General features: G+C 36.9%; 1 protein-coding gene across 2 annotated transcripts in view; it reads right to left on the bottom strand.

The window, feature by feature from the left end:
- The window catches only part of GRAMD1C (GRAM domain containing 1C), a 136334-nt gene that overhangs the window by 7316 nt on the left and 103384 nt on the right, over nucleotides 1-25634 (bottom strand). For both annotated transcript variants that reach the window (XM_078146710.1, XM_021007142.2), the window contains 5 exons: nucleotides 18308-18451; nucleotides 9883-10001; nucleotides 6934-7076; nucleotides 6338-6441; nucleotides 1382-1561 (listed from right to left, as the gene is read on the bottom strand). In XM_078146710.1, the coding sequence (XP_078002836.1) occupies nucleotides 1382-1561; nucleotides 6338-6441; nucleotides 6934-7076; nucleotides 9883-10001; nucleotides 18308-18451 (690 nt within the window). The remainder of the gene's footprint in view (nucleotides 1-1381; nucleotides 1562-6337; nucleotides 6442-6933; nucleotides 7077-9882; nucleotides 10002-18307; nucleotides 18452-25634) is intronic.

The following is a 25634-nucleotide window of genomic DNA, read 5'->3' as shown; positions in this document are numbered from 1 at the left end:
AATTCTATAAGTTTACCCTCTTATAATAATATACAATATATTTAAATGAACAATTAACAAAATTACATATGGTCTACTTTTATGTACCACTAAAATGACAAATGTTTTATCCTTGTGTTATGGTATTTGATGTAATATACAAGAGCTTTACATAGAGGCAGCAGGTCACCATAATATGCCTACATATTAAGGTTCCCTGGGGATTCTGGAAAGGCCGTAGTTTTACTCCCTTACCCTCAGCCCTCATGTTTCCTCCACCTGCAGCAATGTGATGACAAAATTTCCCAGTGCCATAATAAGATTCATTCCTTTGGCTCAATCCTTTTTGTCTTCTATTAAAATACAAATAACCCCTGGGAGTGTTAAGATTAGATGACTAATGAAATCATTCAAACTAAAAGTAGGATTTGATCTGGGGGGACAACATCCCCCCAGGGTAACAAGGATGGGTGTTACTAAGAAGAGTTAAAGGTCCAAATAGGGAAAGCTGAGGCTACTGAAAGAGAAACTTCTATTTCCCAGTGTAGCCCAGGGCCAGTCGTCATCTTTTTTTGTTTGTTTGTTTGTTTGTTTCCGTTTTTGGAGGCAATCAGAATTAAGTGACTCACTCAGGGTCAGAGAGCTAGCAAATGTCTGAAGTCTGATTTGAACTGAGGTCCCCCCTGACTCCAGGGCTGGTGGTGCTCTATCCACTGTGCCACCTAGCTGCCTCCCTCATCTTTTAAATATGCATAAAGTATAAAACCCTGACAATAAATACAGACAAGGGTTAAAGTGCACTTAGTTATGCAGGAAGTATTTACAAGGAACTCCAAGGGTTTTATTAACATTATCTAACAAATGAATCCTTGCAAAATCCCGCAAAAACATTTTTAATAAATGGAGAAATTTAAGAGCAAAGACATTAAATGACTCTTTGAAGGTCAGAGAACAATAGGGAAGGTAGAACCTATACTTCTCTCTCACAGTTTAGTTTTCTCTCTCATATTCAACAGGTTTCTCTTTCTTTTTTAAACATTTATTTATTTTTAGCTTTCAACATTCACTTCTATAAGATTTTGAGTTCTAAATTCTCTCGCCTCTCCCCAAGATGGCACGCAATCTGATACAGGCTCTACATATACATTCATATTAAACGCCTTTTCACATTAGTCATGTTGTAAAGAAGAATTAGAACCAATGGCAGAAACCATGAAGAAGAAGAAACAAACAAAAAAAGAGAGAGCAAATAGTACGCTTTGATCTGCATTCAGACTCTGTAGTTCTTTTTCTGGACGTGGATAGCATGTTCCATCATGAGTCTTTTGGAGTTATCTTAGATCAAGAGGTTCCTTTTGCCTCATATAACAAAACACAAGATTTCTGACCTTGGAATATCTACCTTTAATGTCTCCCTTGGAGTCCGGGCCTATGGTCCCTGGGGGGAGTGGAGAAGAGTGTGTAGGAAGCATTTCTGTCATATTTCGATTATATGTCCGTCTTCTCCTCCGTAAGCCACTGGGTTTTCCAGGATCTTCAACAGACTGCTCTGGCAAAGACTCCTCCATTAACAGATCTAATTCTGAAAGGAAGGAAAAAAAGCCTAGAGTTTTTTTTCTTTTTATTAACAGATGGACATTTATAGGACTAACCTATGACTCAAGAGAAGGGACTTGAAAAGCAATAGAAACTCCTTTTTTGGTCTATAACACAAAGCACATTAAGTAACATATGGCAGCTTCCTTGAACTTTTCCTTGTGTTTGAACCCATGTAATGGATTAAGTCCTTCCTTCAAATAAAAAGCTTTAAAGAGTGCAATGACCCCACAATGATCCTTCATCATTCTAGCAAGAATAACCTGTATCAATAAATAATGGGGATCATTAGTGCATATCCACCATATTGCTATATTAAATATTAAAGTAGTCATAAGCCACTCATGGAAATAAACAGGCTGTCCACTTACCTTGGGTGAACAAAAAATTTTCTCAAGCAATGACACCTGATTAGATTACAAATGTTCTGCTACCTAGATATTGAGACAAGAGCTCACTATTTGTTCAGAAAACTGGAAAGTAATTTGGGAGAAACTAAGCATAGACCAACATCTCATACCATATACCAATATAAATTTAAGATGGGTATGTGATTTAAACATAAAGGGAGGTATCATAAGCAAAGTAGGGGAGCACAGAAAAATTTATTTGTCAGATCTATAAACAGGGGAAGAATTCATGACCAAACAAGAGATGAAGAGGTGCACAAGAAGTAAAATGGGTAATTTGAAACCAATGCAGCTAAAATTAGAAAAAAATCAGGAAATTTGGGGAAAAAAATCTTTGCAGCGAGTTTCTCTGATACAGGTTTCATCTCTAAAATATATAGGGAACTGAGTCAAATTTACAAGAATAAGAGTTATTCCCCTCGGACTTAACCCCTATCTCTCACCTCTGAGCATTCACATAGCCAGTCCCACATTTCTGAAATGCCTTCCTTCCTCATCTCTAACTTTTATAATCCTCCTTCCTCCAAGACTCAATTTATAGGCCACCCCCTCCATTATGGTGCCCTAATCCCCTCAACTAAAAGTGTTCTCTACCACCTCAAATTTTGTTAGTGTCTGGCTCTCTACTTGGCTCTTATCACACTCTACCTTAGGTACATATCCTCTCTCCTAACTCTAGTAAAATGTAAGCTCTTTAAAGGCAGGTGATGGGTGGAACCAAGATGGCAGAGTGAAAGCAGTGACTTGCTTAAGCTCTCCCCCAAACCCCTCAAATACCTATAAAAAATGGCTCTAAACAAATTCTAAAGCAACAGAACCCACAAAAAGACAGAGTGAAGCAAATTTCCAGCCCAAGACAACCTGGATGGTTGATCAGAAAGGTGTATCATGCAGGGCAGGCAGAGAGCGCAGTGTGGCATGGGCACGCAGGCACCAGTGAACCTGGAACAGGCCTCAGAGGACTGAATCTCAGGCAGCTGTGGTGGCTTCCAGACCTCTCAACCCACAAACACCAAAGACAACTTAGAATTCTGGTCAGTGGGAAAAGTCTGTTTCTGCGGTGCTGAGAGAGGAGCTAGGTCAGAACCAGCTCCAGAGCGCAGGGCACTGGCCCCGGAGCAGTGGCTGCATCCTGAGCTTCTGGCCCACAGACTGAGGGAGAATCCAGTGGCTGATCAGAGGGGGATTTCAGGGATCTATTTGCCAGTGCTGAGGTAGGAATCTCTTGCTTTGCCCGTGCTTAGAGCTGGGTCACAGTTCTGGGCAGGGGTACTGGTGCGAGGAGGAGTGCTGCTGTGGTGGAGCTTGTAGTGGCAATTGAAAGGAAACCTTCTTCATAGTCCCGGGACAGAAAGGAGTGCTTGTGGTCACTAACAGACCAGAGCACAGGCCAGGAAAGGAGTAAACACCTCCCTTATCATACCACCCTGTAAGAACTGAAAATTTACAGGTCCCTATAAGTATCTTTGAAAACAGTTGTACAAACCCCCAAAACTTGGGACAGTACATCCTCCACATTGGAAGTAGACTCCTACCTTAACAAAGAGTTTAAAACTCAAGTAATTGGCTGGGATCATGAGCAAGCAGCACAAAAAGAGTCAGACTATATTATCTAACTTTGGTGACAAAGAATATCAAAACATACAACCAGAAGACCACAAAGTCAAAGCTCCTACATCCAAAGCCTCCAAGAAAAATATAAATCAGTTCCAGGCCTTGGAAGAGCTCAAAAGAGATTTTGAGAAGCAAGTAAGAGAAGTGGAGGAAAAACTGGGAAGAGAAATGAGAGTGATGCAAGAAAATCATGAAAAACAAGTCAACAGCTTGCTAAAGGAGACCCAAAAAAATACCAAAGAAAACAACACCTTAAAAAGTAGCCTAACTGAAATGGCAAAAGAGGTCCAAAAAGCCAATGAGGAGAAGAATGCCCTAAAAAGCAAAATCAGCCAAATGGAAAAGGAAATCCAAAAGATTACTGAAGAAAATACTTCCTTAAAAATTAGAATAGAGAAATTGGAAGCTAGTGACTTTATGAGAAATCAAGACACTGTAAAACAAATCCAAAAGAATAAAAAATTAGAAAATAATGTGAAACATCTCACTGGAAAAACAACTGACCTGGAAAATAGATCCAGGAGAGATCATTTAAAAATTATTAGACTATCTGAAAGCCCATGTTTAACCAAAGAACCTAGACATCATCTTTCAAGAAATTATCAAGGAAAACTGCCCTGATATTTTAGAACCAGAGGGCAAAATAGAAATTGAAAGAATCCACTGATCTCTTCCTGAAAGAGATCCCCAAAGGAGAACTCCTAGGAATATTGTAGCCAAATTCCAGAGTTCCCAGGTCAAGGAGAAAACATTACAAGCTGCCAGAACGAAACAATTCAAGTATTATGGAAACATAATCAGGATAACACAAGATTTAGCAGCTTCTACATTAAAGGACTGCAGGGCAAGGCATATAATATTCTGGAAGGCAAAGGAGATAGGATTACAACCCAGAATCCCCTACCCAGCAAAACTGAGTATAATACTTCAGAGGGAAAAATGGTCATTCAGTGAAATAGAGGACTTTTAAGCATTCTTGATGAACAGACCAGAGCTGAATAGAAAATTTGACTTCCAAACACAAGACTCAAGTAGAACATGAAGAGGTAAACAGGAAAGAGAAATCATAGAGACTTATTAAGGTTGAACTGTTCACATTCCTGCACGGAAAGATGATATTTATAACTCATGAGACCTTTGTCAGTATTAGGGTAGTTGGAGGGGGAAAATTTATATGTATGTATATAGCTAGATAGCTAGACAGACAGATAGATAAATAGATAGATAGATAGATAGATAGATAGATAGATAGATAGATAGATAGACAGACAGACATATAGATAGATAGATAGACAGATAGACAGACAGACAGACAGACAGACAGACAGACAGACAGACAGACAGATAGATAGATAGATAGATAGATAGATAGATAGATAGATAGAGGGCACAGGGTGAGTTGAAGATTAAGGGGTCATATCTGGAGAATAAAATTAAGGGATGAGAGAAGATTATACTAGGAGAAGAAGAAAGGGAGAGGTAGAACAGGGTAAATTATCTCACAAAAAAACAGAAAAGAAAAGGCTCTTACAGTGGAGGGAAAATGGGGGAAGGTGAGAGGGAACGAATGAATCTTATTCTCGCAGGATTTGGCTTAAGGAGGGAATAACTTACACATTCAATTGGGTATGGAAATCTGTCTTACCCTATAGGAAAATAGGCAGGGGAAGGGGACAAGAAAGCAGGGGGATGATAGAGAGGAGGGGCAGATTGGGAAAGGGGGTAATCAGAAGCAAATACTTCTGAGGAGGGACAGGGTTGAAAGAAAAAATAGAATAAATGGGGGGCAGGATAGGATTAAGAGAGTTAGTTTTTCACAACATGTCTACTATGGAAGTGTTTTGCATAACTGCACATGTATAACCTATATTGAGTTGCTTGCCTTTTCAATGAGGGTGGGTGGGGAGGGAGGAAGGGAGAAAATTTGGAACCCAAAGTTTTAAAAACACATGTTTAAATAAAAAGTTTTCACATGCAACTGGGAAATAAGAAATACAGGAAATGGGGTACAGAAGTCTATCCTGCCCTACAGGAAAATAGAAGGGGAACGGGATAAGAGAAGTGGGGGGAGAGACAGAAGAGAGGGCAGACTAGGGGAAGGGGTATTCAGAATGCATGCCATCTTGGGATGGGGGAGGGGTGAGATTGGGTGAAAATTTGGAACTCAAAATCTTGTGGAAGTACATGTTGAAAACTAAAAATAAATAAATCTATATCAAAAAATAAAAATAAAAATAAGGGAAGGGGTTATGTCAAGTTTTATCTATCACCTAACAGTGCTTTGCTTAATAAAAATTGAACTTGTCAAAAGGTTAACTGAATCTAAATAATATTCAAGTTAGATATTAAACCCTTAAATAATCCTGAATTGAGTTACCATCAATTATTCATAATTGAATGAATTGTATCCCAATATATTTGAAGGCAGACTTAAAGCATGTGAACGTCACACACACATCAATCCTCCCCAGAAAACCTGCAGAATTGGACTCCATCTGTATCCACATGTACAATGAGCATTGGTAGGTGGGTAAACAGAATCTGAGGAGAATGGCATGCTCCCTTCGGGACCTCAGGAATGTGGAGCACCAGTGAGAGGTGACAGCATTCCAATGGAGCCAATCCCATTAATTCTTATATTCAACCCTGACAACCACACCTCGGTGGGAAAAATTGTCAGTAGCAATATGAATAATAAATACTATTCACAAACTAAATACATCAAATAATGTACAAACCAAGTTGTTTGAAATACTGTTCCAATGAGCTCCAAGAGGTCTTTTCAATTACAGACTTTATAAGGCCCCATGGTTGTTTTCTATATTTCAACTCTGTAGTAACTCTAATAGGGAAAAAAGGAATAAAAGACAATTAATGAACGGTAAAGAGGATTATGACAACGTATTAATAATAACTATTAACAAATGAGCATTATTATAAAAAAGTGTCCAGAATTCACATTATATTATAGATACACATAAATATGTATTCAAAGAGAACCACTAAATGAGATTAAGAGAACTCAAGTGAGAAAGAATAGTTATCCCCTTCAAAAACATGCAATATTGTTTCTTCACCAATTTTCTTTTTCTAGTTACACTGTTTCCTCAATTTCTCTAACTCTTTTCATCATAAGCTAAAAATCAACACACTGAAACAAACAAACAAGAAATCAAATACGTATTTTCTCAGAAGCTTTTAAAGGAGGCTTAATGGAAATAAATTAGTTGAAAATAGATACAGTAATTAGACATGACAGGGCAAAGCACATGAAGGCCTACTCCTCTGTATCTAATACTCCACTATTTTTCACTTTTCCCCTGCTATGGCTTACCTTAGCCTGCATTTCTGTTTTGAAGAACGAATGATGCAGTATCTGTTCAAAGTGTAAAAATAATCATGATAGGGAACATCATGTGTCACAACTTCTGCATCCACCAAGTAAAATCGTGCTTCCTGACTTTCTTTATATAGTATCTGTCAAAATAAATCAAAATAAAATTAGCAAACATTTATACACACACACACACACAATGTGTATGTGTCTGTATATGTATACATATATGCACATATGTATGCATATAAATGTAAATATATGTATGTAAGTATGTATGTATATAGTACTCACTCCAGAGCTAAATCTCATACTTAAACTCTTAATTCCAACAATCATTTGTTAATCATTTGTTGGCTTCTGAGGAAGATACTCATAGTATGAAGACTGAAAAAGGCATTTTCCAGGTCTTATGAATCACAGAATCTATATGATATGACCCTTTTTCAGAGAAATGCAACAGTCCACTGACTATTTGTAAATAGTCAGAAAAACCTTACTTAAACTCATCTCCAAACAGGATGACTTATTTCAATAAAAAGTGACCTACGCAAATAACTTGCCCTGTTTTCTTGTGAAACATTTTATTGTGTTTCATGATATAACTGTTGCAGCAGGGAACTGGCCTTGAAATCAAGAAAAGCTAGTTTCAAAACCTGTTTCTCACTTCACATGAACTGTGTTACTATGTATGAACAAGTCACTTAAACTCTGGAGCTCCGTTTCTTCAACTGTAAAGTATACCTTAATACCAACAGTATCTACCTCCCATGTAAAATGTTTTACAAACATTAAAGTGCTAAGTTTGAATTGTAATTATCTTTCACATAGATAACTATTTACATTATTTCATGTTTCAATGACGTGAAAAAAGTTCAGTCAATTTAAGAAAGCAAGTACCCTACTTTCAAAATTTAACCTTCTGGCGATTAAAATAAACAAGAAAAAAAATACTTTCCCCTAACCAGACCTCAGACTGGCACGCTTAGGTTTTCAAAACTCCAATTCATGAAAAGAATTGTTTGACAAGCTCTCCTAGTCTGAACCACATCTCTTCTGCATGTCTCTTATTCATTGACCAGAGCTCCTTTCCCCTACCCCATATTTAACAATGACAAAAAAAAATAAAAGAGAAAAATGACCAAATTACTAAAAATTACCAAAACATGCATGTTACCCAGAGACTTTTTCCATTGACTTCACAATGCATATATTGTATTAAATTGTATTAAAAATTAACTTGTATTAAAGTTATTTGTGCATATCTTATATCCTGAGACTAAACTGTAAAAATCTGAGGGCAAAAACCATATTGTTTGGCTTTTTTTCTTTTTTGGTGAGGCAGTCAGGGTTAAATGACTTGCCCAGGGTCACACAGCTAGTAAATGTCAAGTATCTGAGGCTGGATTTGAACTCAGTCCTCCTGACTCCAAGGCCAGAGCTCTATCTGCTGCACCACCTAGCTGCCCCAACTTTCGCATGGTTTTTTATTGTATGCTCAATGCCTAGCACATGGTAGTCACTTAATAAAAATTCTGTTGGAAAATAAAACCACTGATGGCAGGAATTAATTTGAATTTGCAAAGGTGTCTCCTGTCTATTTGCAGATGAATACACACATTGTTCAATTAATTCTGCATAGATAGTTCAAAGTATTATAGTACCACTGGAAAAGACCTTGCTCTCTTGCTGGTCACAGAGAAAGGAGATTTAATTTAAGGCACACAATCCTAATTTTGAAAAGCCAACTCCTTTCACCCTTGTTATTGCAGGCATCTGGCTACCTGGCTCCTTGAAAGCACCCTCCATGCCACTTTGACACCCTCCTGGGTTGGCAACTTTAGCAGCTGCTACTATTTTAGGGTAGTGGTTGGAATGGGTAATCAATAAGGTTCCTTCCAACTTTAAAATTCTATGATCTTTAAAAGACAGCTTAGAAGCAGTGAGATGGCTCAGTAGATGGAGTGCCAGGCCTGGAGTCGGGAAGAGGAATTCACAGTCAGCCTCAGACACTTCCTAGCTGTGTGACTCTAGTCAAGTCACTCAAATTCTTCTGCCTTACTTTCCTCATCTATAAAATGGGGATGATAATAATAGTTCTTACCTCCTAGGATTATGGGGCTTCTAGGTGGCACAGAAGAAAGGGTGCTGGGCCTAAAGTCAGGAAGACTCACCTTCCTAAGTAGCTGTGACTTAGTAGCTGTGTGACTCCTGGGCAAGTCACTTAACCAAGTTTGCCTCAGTTTCCTCATTTGTAAAATGAGATGAAGAAGGAAATGACAAACCAGTCCAGTATGTGCCAAGAAAACCCCAAACAGAATCATAAAGAATCTGACATGACTGAAATAATTGAACAACAACCACCCAGGACTGTTGTATCAAATGAGATAATATTTGTAGAGTGCTTTGGAAACCTTGGAGTTATATAAATGCTATTGCTATTAGTAGTAGTAATAACATTATTATTGTTATTATCATCATTCCTTGGGGCCTCTAAAGTACTCCTGATATATTCTGGAATTATAAAATTAACTGAATTTAGAATTATTTGAGGATTGTGTATAATTTAAATAAAACACAGACTGCAACTAGTTGTCTAATTTTTAAAGTAAAGTTGAAGCCTGGAACTCTACAAATCAAACTCTTAATCAAAAAGCAATTATTAAACTCCTTCAATGTTGCCGTTTGTTTTTACGCGACAAATATTTTTTCTTATACCACCTGCCCACCACCATTAAAAAAAAAAGAATTAGGGAATACCACTGATGGCAACAGCATCTAATAGCAAATATGGCATTCTACACTGTAATTCAAGATGCATTGAGAATTCTTAGAGCTAAATGGTCCCAAAAGCTTGATGATTCACCATAGATGTTCACAGCACAATATCTAGCCATTTCTCCACAACCACAATTCTCTTGAAATACTGAATCATCAGCCATACTATACCTGCTTTTCAGTGGCTGCAGTGAACTTTCCAGTAAGTGGATTGTTGAGAACTATAGTGTAGGTCATAGTTCTTAGTTGATCACCACCAGTTTCAACATTCCAAGGGGTAGAAACTACATCTAAACACAGAAAACATGTATAATTAGATAGATTCAGGAATATATATTATGAAACTTCAAAACTGAATAAAAATTGTTTTACAATTTAAAAATATCATTCTAATGACTGTTACTAACTTTCAATTTGCTTTATAAGCTTTGCATTTAACAAATGTAAAATTGCCTGGGACAGAATAGGCACTGAAAAGATATTTATTGACTGACTTTCTTTAAAAATAAAAACATTTCAACCATTTCGGAGAGCAATTTGGAATTATGCCCAAAGAGTTATAAAAAACTGTGTATAACCTTTGACCCAGCAACACCACTATGAGGTGTGTTTCCCAAGGTGATCAGGGAAAAAGGAAAAGAACCTATATGTTTTAAAATATTTATATTAGTTCTCTTGGCAGCGGCAAAGAACTGGAAAGTAAGGGGATACCTATCAACTGGGCAATGGCTGAATAAGTTGTGATTTATGATCATGATAGCATACCATTGTACTGTAAGAAATGATGAGCAGGTTGGCTTCAGAAAAACATGGTAAGACTTACATGAAATAATGCAGTGAAATGAGCAGAAACAAGAAAATGTAGTACACAGTAACAATATTGTTCAAAGAATAATTGTGAATGATTGTTATTCTGAGTAATATGATCATTCAAATCAATTACGAAGGACTTATGAAGGAAAATGCCATCCACCTCCAGAAAAAAAATGATATGTGAACATATGCATTGTATGGTTTCACATATATAGCTATATCAAATGTTGACCTTCTCTAATGTGGGGTTGGGAGGGAGGGAGAGAGAGAGAGACAATTCAAAACTTAAAATATAACAAAAAATGAAATAAATAAATAAAACTTTTAAAAATTTTAAACAGAAAAGGTTTTATTGATGCCTTTTGGGTTTTTTATGCTACAAACATATGCCAAAATCTCTGTCCTAGCCCTCCCTCTGTCCCACTCATTAGTACCCTCCCATGTAACAAATAAAAGTAATGCAGTGAAACCAAATGATACAAAACTTCCCTATTATCATCCAGAGCACCATCCTCCCTTAGTAACCCCAGTTAACAACCTCAATGTTACCTCAGCTCTTCTCACTCAACCCACACAATCCATCATTTGCCAAGTCTTGCAGTTTCTATCAACATCTCTTGTATGCATTCCCTTCACTCCACTCACATAGCTGCCAACCTTCTTCAGGGCCTCATTATCACCTTTTGCCTTGACTAGCATAATAAGTTTCTAACTGGTCTTCCTGCTAAAGATTGTCCCTATTCCAGTCCATCCTCTGCTCAACAACCAAGATAATTTTTCTAAAGCATATGCCTATGTCACCATCCCCAGCCCAATGAGGTTTCAGTGCTCTTTATTACCTCCAGGATCAAATATAAACTCTTCTATTTGGCTTGTAAAGCTCTTCAACATCTGGCCTCTCCGCATTTTTCCAGTCCTCTTAGATTTTACTCTCCTTCACATGCTCTAAGGTCCAGCTACATTGGCCTACTTATAGCAACTCAAACACTCCATCTACCCTATCTGTACTTTTGCACTGAATGGAATGTTCAGTCCCTCACCTCTGCCTATTAGCTTCCCTGGCTTCCTTCAAAACTTAACTCAAATCCCACCCTTCACAGTAGGCACTTCCTAGTCCCCCACTCCAACATTTTCTCCACTGAGATTACCTTTCACGTGTTCTGTACATATATCTTCTATGTAACTAGCTATTTACATGTTGTCTCCCCCATTAGAATGTAAAGTCCCTGAAGGAAGGAGCTGATTTTGCCTTCCTTTGTATCCTTGGCACTATGGCTGGCACAACAGAAAATAAGCACTTAAAATAAATGCCTGCTGACTAACTGATTGACACAAACCACATCTGACAGATTGTACATTTGGTCCCCATCATCCTTCACTTCTCTATACCAAGAGGAAGAAGATATGTTTCATCATCTGCCCTCAGGAACCAATAATGGTCATTATCCTTAATCCAAGTTCAGCTAACCTTTTAATGTTGTTTTAATTTCCTTATAATAGCCCCTGTGTATCTTATTCTGCATCATATGTATTCCCATGTATCTCTCATATTCACTTTTTACTATATGACAGTTTTTCATATACCACAATTTGTTCATCCACTGCCCAATAAATGGCCACACACTTTTTTCCTTTTTTGGAGGGGCTACCACAAGACATGTGGCTATGAACATTTTGGCAAATGTGAGACCTTTCTTTCTGTCTTTGACCTTTCTGGAGTTCATGCTCAATCTTGGGATCACTGGGTCAAAAGGTAAGAACAGTTCAGTCATTTTTCTTCCATAATTCCAAATTGTTTTCCAGAACAAGTGCATCATTTCACAGTTCCACCAAGAGTGTATTAGTATGCCTGTCTTCCCACAACTCTTCTGACACTATCTCTATCTTTTATCATATTTTCTAATTTGATAGGTGTAAACTAAAATCTCAGAGTTGTATCCATTCGCACTCCTCTTATTGTTAGAAATTTTATTGTGATGGTTAGCAATTCTTTTGAAAACCATGTCTTTTGTCCACTTATCTATTGAGGAATAGTTCTTAATTATCCATTTGTTCTTGTATGTGCAATTTTTTCCTGCTTTATTTTCACTTCCAAATTCTGTTCTGTTATTTAATATTTTTTGTAAAAGTAAACTTAAAAGTTGATCCTTCTGCCTGCTTTCTTTTATACTCTTCCTTCTGCCACCTCCAAGCTGTGTAAATGCATCCATTTTCATCAGATAAAAATAAAAAATTTCAATGTTCCTTAAACAAACAGTTCTCTAGGAATGAAACTCTATAAAACACAGAGTCAAGGCCAGGGCATGAAAACTTGGCCTTCACTTCAATTTTTAAGGTAACTCAATGCCGTAAGATTATAGCAACAAAGGATAGTGAATCTTTCAAACTGATATTTTTGAGAAAAATGGGGAAATATTGCTTAGATGCCTACCTACACTTCTTTTTATAGAAGCAATATTTCCCTGTATCAGCCACTGAACAAAAATTTTGAATGGGTCCTTCCAGTCCAGCAATATGAATTTATATAATAGGATATAGCAGAATGGATATTCTTCCCCCATTCCAAACACAGGAAGTGTATAAGGAACAATACCATGCTCTATACAAACCGATCAAGCAAAAACATCTGATGCCTTTAACATTTACTCAGTAATTTTGGCTACTCCAACAAGTTTATCAACCACTCTATGTAGTTTACTCAGTTACATCAAAATGGATGATACCTTGTCTAACCTGTTCCTTCCATCACAAGGGAATAAAGTATAAGGTATAATCCAGTCTTGGCCAATATTTGCTATATAGTCATGTTTGATAATTCAGCATAGAGCTGATATCAAAATAACTTTTTGGATAGCTAGAAAAATCTCATAATTTATTAGGTTACTAATATCTTACCAGGAAATATTATGTGCAAAGAAGTCAAACAAACTTCTGTCAACATGAGAATATAGCAACATGAAAAGTTATAAAAGAACTTTACTCTCCCACACATCCTAGAAAATATCTAAGAAAGGCCCTGGATAGTGCCAAGACAAAGAAAAGCAAAGAGAAACACAAGTAAGCCAGTCCAGAACTGCACAAAAAGCCAGCAACCACTGAAAAATGGGTCACACCAACAAATCCAGGAAGAGTTCCAGAAAACAGGCTGGAACTCTGCAGGCACTAGGTAAAAGTATCACACGTACCACGACAGCCAATATAAGCTCACATAAATGAGCAAAAATTAGGGTCAGACCAACATTTCACATTCCAAAGAGACACATGACTTAAATACAAAAGTTCATATCATAAATACATTAGAGGGCCAGGGAAAGAGAAAGGACCTTTTACAACTTCAGACAGAAGAGTTTTTGACCAATCAGATAATAGAGAGGATCACAGGAGATAAATTTAACAATTTTGATATCAAAAAATTAAAAATCTTCTGCACACACACACACACACAAATCAGTGACATAATTACTAGAAAGGAAACACTTAACTAGGAAATATCTTGAAGCAATCTGATATCTTGATATGCAAGATACATAGGGAATTGATACAAATATATAAGAACAACAGATAAACAGCCAAAGGATATGAACAGAAGAAAAAAAGGTTGTGAACAACCATATGAAAAAAGTTCCAAATCACTGACAAGAGAAATGCCCATCAGAACAACTCTGAAGTTGTACCTCACCTCTCATATTGGCAAAGATGACAAAATTGGAAAATAACAATCATAGGAGATGGGTATGAGAGGACAAGCATACTAACGCACTATTGGTGGAGCTCTGAAGTGATCCAACCATTCTAGGAAGTAAGTGGGAGTCAGGCTACCAAATTCAGTAAAGTATGCATACCCAGCATCCCAGCAGTGCCTCTATTAGGTAGTGATCTAGACTATTCTATGTACAGGCTCCCAAAGACAGCAAAGAAAGAGGCAAAGAACCCATATGCATGAAAATATTTAAATTAGCACTTTTTCACTGTAGCAAAGAAGTGGAAACAAAATGGGTATTCATTAACTGAGTAATGGCTGAATTACATAAAAGTAATGGAATATTATTGCACTTTAAGAAAAGATGAAAAGGATAGATTCAGAGAAACATACGAGGACTTATATAACCTAAAGAAGTGTGAGGTGAATAGAACACAGAAAACAATTTATTCAACTATGGTACTGTGAAGGAAAACAATTTGGAAAGTCGTAAAAATTCTGATCAATGTAATGACCAATCATAACTCCAGAATACAGATGATGAATTCTATTTTCCAATTCTCAATAGAGAGATGATGGAGTAGAAGTGCAAAACAACACACAAATTTTCAGACACAGCCAATTTATGGATTTATTTTCCAATAATATACTTATTTGATCTAAGAGAGGGCTTTAATTTTGAGAGGAGAGAGAACGGTATTAGCAAAATCACTATGGGGGAATTAAAAGTGGTGGGGAAAAAAAAAAGAAAATATTGCCAATGAAACATTACAAAAATACACAGAAGAGAACATAAGGGATAGTTTTGGAATTACCAACTTAAATTTAATATATCTTTAAATGAAAAAACAAGCTGTGGATAGCAGACACTTGTGGCTTCATGTATGATCCTCTTTTTCTGTTCTTTGTATATGGAAGTGTTCATGATTGCTGATGTTTGTTTAGTTCATAATAATGAAATTTAGAAAAATTAAAACCACCAAACTATCACATCAAAAGTATTATTAAAAAAGTCACATAACTGATCATGGTCACATAAGTCTGAAGAACAAGCGCAACACAAAAGATCACAGACTCTCAGAGTCAGAAGGTACCACTTAGTCCAACACCTTACCCAAACCCCCTCTAGAGCATCCCTGAGAAGCAATCAGAATGCTTCTCCTTGAAAACCTCTAAGGAGGAGAAATCCTCACCCCCCTTGAGACAGCCTAATCCACTTGGGGATAGTTTTTCCTTACATCAAATCAAAATCTGCCTCTCTACCACTTCAACCCATTGCTCCTGATTTGCATTCTGGTGCCAGGAAGAATGTATCTAATCCCACTTCCACATGAATATTTGAAGACAATTATCTTATCCCTAGGACAGCTAGGTGGCACAGTAGATATAGCACCAGGCCTTGAGTCAGGAACAGTCAGTCATCTTCCTAGGTTCAAATGTGGCCTCGGACACTTACTAGCTAGCTGACCCTGGACAAGTCACTTAATCTTGGCTGCCTCAGTTCCTCATCTGTAAAATGAATTGGAGAAGAAAATGGCAAACCGTTCCAGTATCTTTACCAAGAAAACCCCAAATGGGATCATGAAGAGTTGGACATGACTAAAAAAGCCACTGAACAACAACAACAACAATCTATTTAATAGCCCACCTCTCTGTCCTGTTTACAAGCATAACAGTCAGTATTCAATGCCCTTATGAGGCTAATTATCTTATAGAAAAAAGGAAATAGGGTTAATCTGGCATGATTTGATAAATAATTTGATAAATCCATGCTGGTTTTCAGAACTCATTGTTTCCTCTTATCAATACTCACAAACCATTCTTTGATAATTGTTTCTAGTTTTCAGGTCCCGCTCTCTTCCCTCCTTAGAAAATCAGAACAATATTTGGCATTTCACAGGCCTGTGGCACCTCTCATTTTCTCCAGGATCCTTCAAAGATCGTGGACAGTGGCCACAATCAACATCAGCCAAGTCACTCAGGGCTACACGATGTAGATCGTTCATTGTACCCATTGAGGGCAGTGAGATATTCTCTTACTATCTACCCCCTTATGGATCTTGGTTCTTGACTCTCTGTTATACATTTGTGTTCTATTGTTTCAAGTTTAAAAAAACCTTTTCCTTGAGGGCTAAAACAAAAATAAAATCAGAATTTGGGTAATTCACTATTTTCACCATTATCTGATATCATTTTCCCATCCATCCTGATCAAGAGTTCCTTCCTTTCTTTGGCTTTCCTTTTACTCCAAAACTTAAAAAAACAAACAAACAACCTTTTTGTTCTCATTAGTTTGGCATTCATCACTAGCCTCAGCACATTCTAGGCTACTCTTGGTACCATTAGTACAGTACCATATTATTCTTTTGTAGTCACTACCCCTGAATCTTCCATATATTTTAAAAACCAACTGGTGAATAAGTTCCCTGTATAGTCCCACTGGTCTTTTAAGGCAACTCATCTTTTTTCCTCCTGATTAGAATCATTCTTATCCTCACCAAAATTTAATTCTTGAGAACATCCCATCTCCACCTTCATCCATATATCCTTTCAGAGTACTGGGTCACTGGATCTTACTTAGCCTTTCCCTAAACCCTCTGAAATATGCTCTCTAGGGAACGTATCAGACAATGCCAAGTTTTCTTCTCTTTCTCTATCAAATGGTACCATCAGCTAGCCTTGCCTTAGAAAATTAAAAAGAATAATCTATACATTCTCCTGAAAACCAGTTTTCTAGTTGAGAATTGGTAATAATAAAACTGTGGAAGGAAAAAAGATCAGAAAATTTTTTAAAGTTTTTTTTTTCATTGTGATCTAGATCTGTAACACTTTCAGTATAGAGAATTCCTATTGTGGAAACTCTCTCCACCTGTCTGCTAGGGTACCAAGAGGTTAAATATTGAAGCAGCTCAAGTATGATGTTGTGGAAAGGAAATTGCAGGGAAAATCAGGACAGTCAGGTTCTAGTTTCAGCTCTGCTTCTGACTGGCTGGGTAACCACCGACAAATAACAATGTTATAAACCATCATTTCCTTGTCTATGAAATCAGAATATTGATACTTATGTTACTTACCTTATGGTTATTGCAAGGAACGCAGTTTGTAAACTATAAGCTATATATAAATATAAGCTCCAATTTTATTACCTCTGAGGGGCCTTTCAAACCGAATGTTGTTTGTTTTTATTATTTTGATAAAAAACCCTATAAACCATCAATTATTCCATGATTCTTAAGCTAGAGGAATACAATAATGGGCAAAATATGTATAAAATTATCATATTTTTAAAAAATCCACTGACTTTTTCTTAGTATAACTACAAAATTCAATTAGTACCAGTGAAATGGAAACTTCTTGGCTACTCTGTGCTGATTGATAAAACGAGAAAAACACATTTACTCTCTCTTCCTAGAAATAAGTAGAGCAGATCAACTGAATATCACTTTTAAAGGCATTACAATTGGTTTTTTTGGTCAAACTCATAAATGATGGAACAATAGCTAGTATCTTATTAAATGGAATAGAATAGCACCTTCACCAACAAACTCTAATTTTAGACAAATCATTTAGCTTCTTTAAATTCCAGTTTTTCCCCTTATTGAACAAGGAAGATTCTATGCCACCTATTAGTCATATATTTACCAAGTGCTTTTAAAATCATGATAATGTCAGCATGGTATTATAATGCTGCCACTTGAGACTTTTAACAATGTAGAAAACTCTGACACATAATCAAAAAGATCCTTACAAGTAAGTTATATATTATAGTAAACTTTCTAACTGAGACCCTATTGAACTGTATGAGTTAAATAACCCTCAAAGTAGTTGCCTTACTCTGAGGGGGGTAATTAATAAGTGGAATCTGAGTGATTAAACAATTAGTCTATTTGTGAATTTAATGGAAGTGATTATATAACAATTTACCTGTTATCTAATCCTTAAAAACCAAAGCAAGTCCAACTGTGTTTCTTTCCCTCTGAATAAATTAATCGCTTTCATACTAGTATGATGCTAGTTCAACTCACTAAACCCGACAATGAAATTCCCCAAAACTTACTATTAGGTAAGGACAAATGAACAAACCTATTATACTTCTGGAATTCATGAATTTCTCCATGAAGCGTGAACTGGTGAAAAGCAATTCAAACATTCTATCAGCACTGATATGAAAAACACAGTTCACAAAACGTCTTCCATTAAGGTCTCTCTTAGAAATATCTTCTTCATCTGTGGAAGAAAAAACACAAAAGAAAGAGACTCAGGGAAAGCAAATTCAAGTTTTGTTTGCACAATAAAAGTCCAATAGATGTTAGATGGCTAAATATTTAAAATCTAGTACAATGGTCAGTATATGATAATACACCCCCTGAAGCAGTGGGAGACCTTGGCCTTTTTAAGCTAACGTCTTTCCCAGGTCTCAGTTTGACTGAGGCAACACCCCTTTTTTTTTTAACTAGGTAAAAGAGGCCATTCTTTGCCTCCTTTCTTTCTTACCTAGCCTTAATCTCAACCAAAAGTATTACTTTAAAGGAGTCTATAGTTTGAAAAAAGACTGGAAAAGAGGTTTGTAGTTAACAGACACATGACACACCCCCATCCTCCAGCTGTCTAAAAGGGAAACCCAACCTTAGAAGATTACACTGAAAAATCCAGGATTGCTAAACTAAGCAAAATCCACATTTTCAATCAATTAAATCTAACTGTTATGGGAATAGTAAATTCAGCCAATGCCAAACTCCCAATAATCCATTACTCTAAAGACCCTTAGATGAATTTTCCAGGGTATCTATCCAAAGCGACCAAGTACAGTGATGAGAGACTACAGGGAATATAATTGTCTCTTACTATTTTCTGATTATTTTCCTGGGAGTTATTCTTATCTTCCTGTATACAAAAAGTCTCAGCTAAACCACTCAGACTAAGTGAATATTGAATATTCATCAATTCTCATTCCCAAGCATTTGTTCACACTACTTTTCAGGGCTAGAATGCTTTCCTAGGCATTTCTGATTATTTAATTATGCTCCCTCTCCCTTTTCTAGGCCCATTCTACTTTTCCTACCTTCCTTCAAATCTAGGAACACAGTAGGTGCTCAGTAAATATTTATTAACATGGACCCAAGATATTATACTTAAAGCTCATGGTACAAAAAACCCAGTATTTAAAATGTAGTGACTACTGCACAACTTAGTGACTTTGCCCGAACAAAGGAGAAAGGATAATTAAGACAAGAACTTAACTAGCATTCAGGAATTGTAGAGAGAGCAAAAGAGCTAAAAGTTAAATTTTAAGCAACACACTAGTGTCTCTCCCAAACATGCCTTTTTGTTTAATGTAAAAGAAACAACAAAACTTAATTTTTATTACATGAAAGCTTTGATTCAGAACACTTCTGAGTGAATGGAGACTATCAGAAGAGTGAACAGAGAAGTGGGGAAATTCAGGAAATATTAACTTTGAAGACAACCAAAAAGACAATCTCTGGCAGACATTTTGGTTATCCCAATCCATAAGACACTATGCTAGGCTCTGGGGATACAAAGACAAAAGCCAAGTGTTAAAAAACAAAAACCAAGGTTCCTGCCTTCAAGGAGCTCACTATAGGGATACAATAACTTCAATGATAAGTAAACATTTGCAAAATAATTTCTTTCTTAAAAACATCTTAATTTTTACTGATAGCTTTTGTATTTACATCACTTAGATTTTCAAATATGTCCCCTTTCCCCAATCCTGTGACCTCTACACAAACAAATAAATAAAGGGGGCAGGGCAATGCCGCTCAACAAAACTAACACATCAGTGTAAGCTGGCACTAATGCACCATCCTAAACCTATGGTGAGTGCCCAGTCTCTCCAATGAAGGAAAGGAGGTGCCATTCTCTCATCTCTGCTTCCTAAGATGAGCTTGGTCATTCCAATTACACGGCATTCAGGATTGTTTTGTTGTAGTTCTTTCCATTCACAATGTTGTGATCACTATCTATGCAGTTTTCCTGCTTCAACTTACTTACAACAAAATGTACTAAGCACCTACCACCTGCAAGGCACTGTTTTAAGCCACAGAGATACAAAGAAATGGGAAAAAAAACGGGTGCTGCTCTCAAGGAGCTCACAGCCTTATGGGGGAAACAACATACAAACAACCAAGAAAAATAATCAAGATGAATTGAAAATAATTGAAAGATGGAAGGCTGGCATTAAGTGCGATCAGAAAACTTTCGTACAAAAGGTGGGATTTTAGCTGGGCCTTGAAGGAAGCCAGAGAAACCAGGAGATGCAGATAAGGACGGAAAGAGGTCCAGCAGCTCTGCATGCAAGTCTTCCCATTCTTCTCTAAAGTCCTCATATTCATCATTTCTTATAGTAATTATAATATGATTGATTATGTAATCATAATATATAATTAATTACATTAAAACATGATATTCATGTACCACAATTTTTGTTTTAGCCATTCTCCAAGCAGTAGCATCTACTTTGCTTCCAGTCCTTCACTAACACAAAAAAATGCTTCTATAAATATTTTGATGATGGACCTCTTTAAGGTATATGCCTAGCAGAGAGATTTCTGGGAAAAGTACATGAACATTTAGTCATTTTCTTAGCATAATTCCAAACTGTTTTCCAGCATGGATGGGCCAACTCACAGCTCCACCAACAATGAGTTGGCACACCTGTCTTTCTACAGCTCTTCCAACACTAATCACACAAAGTAATTTCAAGAGCAAGAGAACATTAAGAAAGAAGTCCTCTAGAATCTGGGAAGCAATGGAAGTCATTTAACGGTGCTAAGGGTGCTGATGTCAAGAACTTTCTTTTCAGGTACTTTGGCTTACAGTTACTGTGGTTGCTAAGGAGGCAAGAGCTGCAGTACCAGGACAGGTGGCCGCCAGGTTTCATCTCTGAAAGGACTGCTTGCTTTTCTGGATGCTGGTATGGAGTAGGCTGGAAAGCGGGTCAGTGCTATGGAGTGGTAGCAGAAGCACTGCTACGCCCAAGGCTCTTGGGGCTTATATGCCTGATGGTGACACTTGGTTGGCAGCTAGTGTAGGCAGAAGTGGGGATGCTCCCCTAGGACAATGGTAGTGGGTGACAGAAGCAAAGCCCATGGGTTGGGGGAAGAGGCACATTACCGTTCCTCAGTCTCTTGGGCTGATCTGCTTGTCTTTAACAATTGATATTATCATAATCATCTAAGAGATTTATTTTATTACTCTTATAGATGGGGTTACAAAGAGCCAAAGAGAGATTCTAAGGATTCAAATCTAGCTAGCTCAAAAAAAAAATCTCCTTTGGGTGCTCTAGGTCACTACAGATAGGAATGTATGATTATGTATCTTTCAGGTGTTTGAACCTATTCAGTTCTTGGGAACTGTCAAGAGATGGGCCAAAAGAAATCCAAATTTGGAGTCCAGTTAGACTAGTGAGTATGGCAATTATAAAGAACTATACTAGAAAAGTTTGAACAGGAGATTAATACTTTAGGAAGGGGCAAGTTAATTACCATAAATCCAAAGGGTAAACCTAGTTCAGTTAGTGAGTACTATTTAACTGAGTGAATAATTAGGAAGTACAATCTGAGCGAAAATTATGGGTCAGTACCAAAGGGTTTAAACCAAAAAGGAGGAGACATGTAGAAAGCAGAGTGTAGAAAAAGGAGGCTGAGAAGAGCATCCCAGGTACTACATGGGTAAATAGATACAATTAATCAGTCAGTCAACAAACATTAAGTGCTTACTATGTGATAGGCACTAGAAAGCTGCTGAACAGGATTTTATTTACTGCTAATGAGAGGACAGAAATTTTCTTTTCTGTTGTGATCTTATACATCCTCTCCTATCTTCTGTAGTAGATGTCATAATCATCCTATCTCTCACTTCCTCCCTCCCCCCTCAAACCTTCAGTCCCTCTCTGCTGGTTCCTCCCTTGCTACCTACAAACACATTCAAATCTTCACCCTTAAAAGCTCCACACTATGTCCTATATCATAGAATCATAATTTTAGAGGTAGAAGGGCCCTCACATACCATTTAGTCTACTTCTCTAACTTTACAGATGAAGAAACTGAGGCCCAGAGAGAATGTGACCTGCCCAAGGCCACAGAGGTAGCATCATCCCTCCTTTTCTCAATCTCCTTGAAAAAGCTACTTACACCCACTGTCTCTACTTCTCCTCTCACTTTCTTAAAATTAATTTTTTATTGTTTATTAAACATATCTAAAAACATGAACATTTCAAAATATAGAGTAGAATGTATATGAAACTGTGAACTTCTATTATGTACATTTTGAAAATACAGATTAAGTCTCAGTACAATGCCTTGAACATAGTATTACTTAAAAACACTTATTAACTGATGTAATAAATGCTTATTGATTGATGGATTAAATGTAATGCGCTAGTAACAAAAGTGAACTATGTCTCCTGAATTTCCTTCTGTTCTCTTCTGTGTGTTTTTAGGGGTTTCTTTGATGCTTTTTTTCTTTTTTGGATCATTACTGCTACCAACCAACTCCAGTCCCTGCCTATTGCAAACTGAGGGCCCTTCTGTAAAATATGAGCACAATGAAGCAAAACAAATCAACATACTGGGCATGTCTGAAGATGAATTTCTCATTCTGTACCTCTAGTCCATCACCTCTCTGCTAAGAGCAGGGAGGCACCCTTCATCAATTCTCTGAAGTCAGTATTAAGTCGTTGTATTTATCAGAGATGCCAAGTTTTTTCAAAATCATTTTCCTTTACATTGTAGTAGTCATTCTATAAATCATTTTCCTGGTTCTTCACACTTCATTCTGCATCAGGCTCATATAAGTCCTTTCAGGTTTCTATTACTCCATCAGATTCATTATTTTTTATGGCTCAACAATATTTCATTCCCATTCATATAATAGGAAGGAAAGAAGAAGACAAGCATGTATTAAACTCCTATTACATGCCAGGCACTGTGCTAAGTGCTTTAGAAATATTATTTCATTAAATCCTCACAATGACCTTGGGAAGTTGGTGCCACTATCACCCCATTTTACAGTTGAAGAAACTGAGGCTGACTTGTCCAAGGTCCCATAGCTACTAAGGGTCTGAGGCCATATCTGAACCTAAGCCATAATGACTCTACTCTTAATGCTCTATTCACTGTGCCTTCTAATTAATTGCCTCTATACTATAATTTGTTTACCTATTCTCCAATTGATGGGCAGCCACCATGTTTACAGTTCTTTGCGACAATAAAAAGTGCTATTGTAAATATTGTCCTTCCCTTCTTTTATTTCTTTGGCGGAGGAGGGAATAATGGTATTGCTAAGCAAAAGGATGTGGGCAGTTTGGTGACCTTCCAGGTATAGTTCCAAGTTACTTTCCAAAATATATGCTTAGTAGCAGTATTTCTGCCTATTAGGCATTTTAAAATGGATGTTCCATAAGCTTCTCAAATTTAAAATGTCCCAAACAGAATTCATTGTCTTCTTCCTCCTCAGCAATCCTCTTCTCTTCCAAATTTCCCTATTTCTATAAAGGGTACCACTGACCTAGTCACCATGTTTGAAAACTGTGTCATTTAAACTTAACTCCTGACTTTTCTTCCACCCACATATCCAAATCATTTGCCAAATTCTGTCAATTCCCCATCCATGTCTCTAGTATCTGTCCTCCTCTCTCTATTCACACAGCCATCATCTAGTCCACATACTCATCACCTCTTGCCTATGCTACTGTAATAGCTTCTAAGTTGTTCTCCCTAAAGCATCTCTTTCCATTTCAATTCACTGTCCACACAGCTGCCAAAACGATTTTTCTAAAGTTAGGTCACTGATGACACTAGTCCAGAGTCGTGGTACCATTAGGAATACCAACCCAGAACAAGTAAGACATTAGGTTAATGAGGTGTAGTAAGGGGCCAGTCCTGCCAATTTTCATATAAGGTCAAAGAGGGAAGGGAGGGAGGTTCTCGGACCTGAAAAAACCCTAGCTCTGCAAGTCCAGACTGCAAGACAGTGCTTGCCACATGGTAGGAACTTAAGAAATGTTTGTTGATTTGGTTGTCTTCTAGATGCAGAAATACAAGAGTTGACAGATGTGTATCAGGAAATAGAGCAAAATACTACTTCCTAATTTCTGAAATTTAGAGGTAATAGTTATTTGGCATTGCTTTAATTAACCATTAAAAGGAAAATGAGTAATCTACATTTGTATACTTTTTGGCAAAAAAGTTAGATAAAGCCACCTTTGACACCAAAAATGATATAATTAAAGTACCACTGATAATAATTAGTTGGCTATCTGCTAATCAAATTCTTCCTCCAGGCATAAATATTCCATATCAGGTTTCTGGGAACAGCATGTACTGACCTCTGACACATATCACTCCCAATTCCTTTACTATCGTTCATAAGGTATAAGGCAGTCTAGCCATCAGTATGGTGGCCGTACACAGTGGAAAAAAAGTGGACTTTGAAGAGCAGTGTGAAGAATAGAAGATCATCTGTGATTTACAGATAGGTAGGCAGACGTTAAGCCATATTTCCCACACCATTGCTAAGCTTCCCAAATGAGATTCATAATTGTTTAAGATATAAAGTAATGGATAGCCCTCCTTCTTCATTTATATCCATGGCATGTTTAAATAATGAGAGAAAGAATTCCCCCACAGATTGAGTAGGGCCTCCATGGCAAATTTATGGGAAGTCATAGATGAGAGGTAGGCAGGCATGGCTGTAGGAAGGAATATCCATATTCAGATCTAATGGAATTTTAATAGAAAAACTGTGAATTATAGAAAAAATATAACAAAAGTATTTACATGTTATGATCTAGATGTTTTTCCCAAAATAATTTCTTTTTAAAAATCCTATTTAACAATTTTAATGTAAATAAATATATTAAGAAATAATAAATAAATAAAAGTATTCCAAGTTCATACCGGAAACCTAAGATTGAAATACTGGATCTAAGATGGAAGAGCAGAAAATTTAATAACACTAACACTGCTCCTACATCTGACTAGATTACAAAAGAAGAAGCATGTTTAGGCTATCATGTTCAACAGGTACATTTAAGAGTTGGCCAAAGACAGAACATAGTTAGTTGGTTCAATATTTCAGTTTAGAATTTTTTAAAAGCAATCAAGCTTAGCTGAATGACAGGAGAGCTGGCTCAGACTGTATATAAGGGTTCTTTTTAATCTCTTGGTCCCTGAGAGTTAGAACTAGTTCAGAGTAAATGGCAGTCTCAGGGAATCATAATCCAATGGGATTTGGGCAAGAATGCTAAAAGCTAATTTGGCATCAAAGATTAAGGAAAAAAGGTATAACTTGTTCCCAATTACTAAAAGTAAGTGAAATTCAAACTTAAAAAGCTCTGAGGGTTCAGCTAACACCCTGTAAATTTTTTGGCAAAGATGACAAAAAC

The sequence above is a fragment of the Phascolarctos cinereus genome, unplaced genomic scaffold (assembly GCF_003287225.1).
Source record: "Phascolarctos cinereus isolate Bilbo 61053 unplaced genomic scaffold, phaCin_HiC Scaffold_726;HRSCAF=1367, whole genome shotgun sequence".
Taxonomy (NCBI): Eukaryota; Metazoa; Chordata; class Mammalia; order Diprotodontia; family Phascolarctidae; genus Phascolarctos; species Phascolarctos cinereus.
Note: the sequence above shows the minus strand (reverse complement) of the source record. Positions and strands in the feature narration are given on the sequence as shown.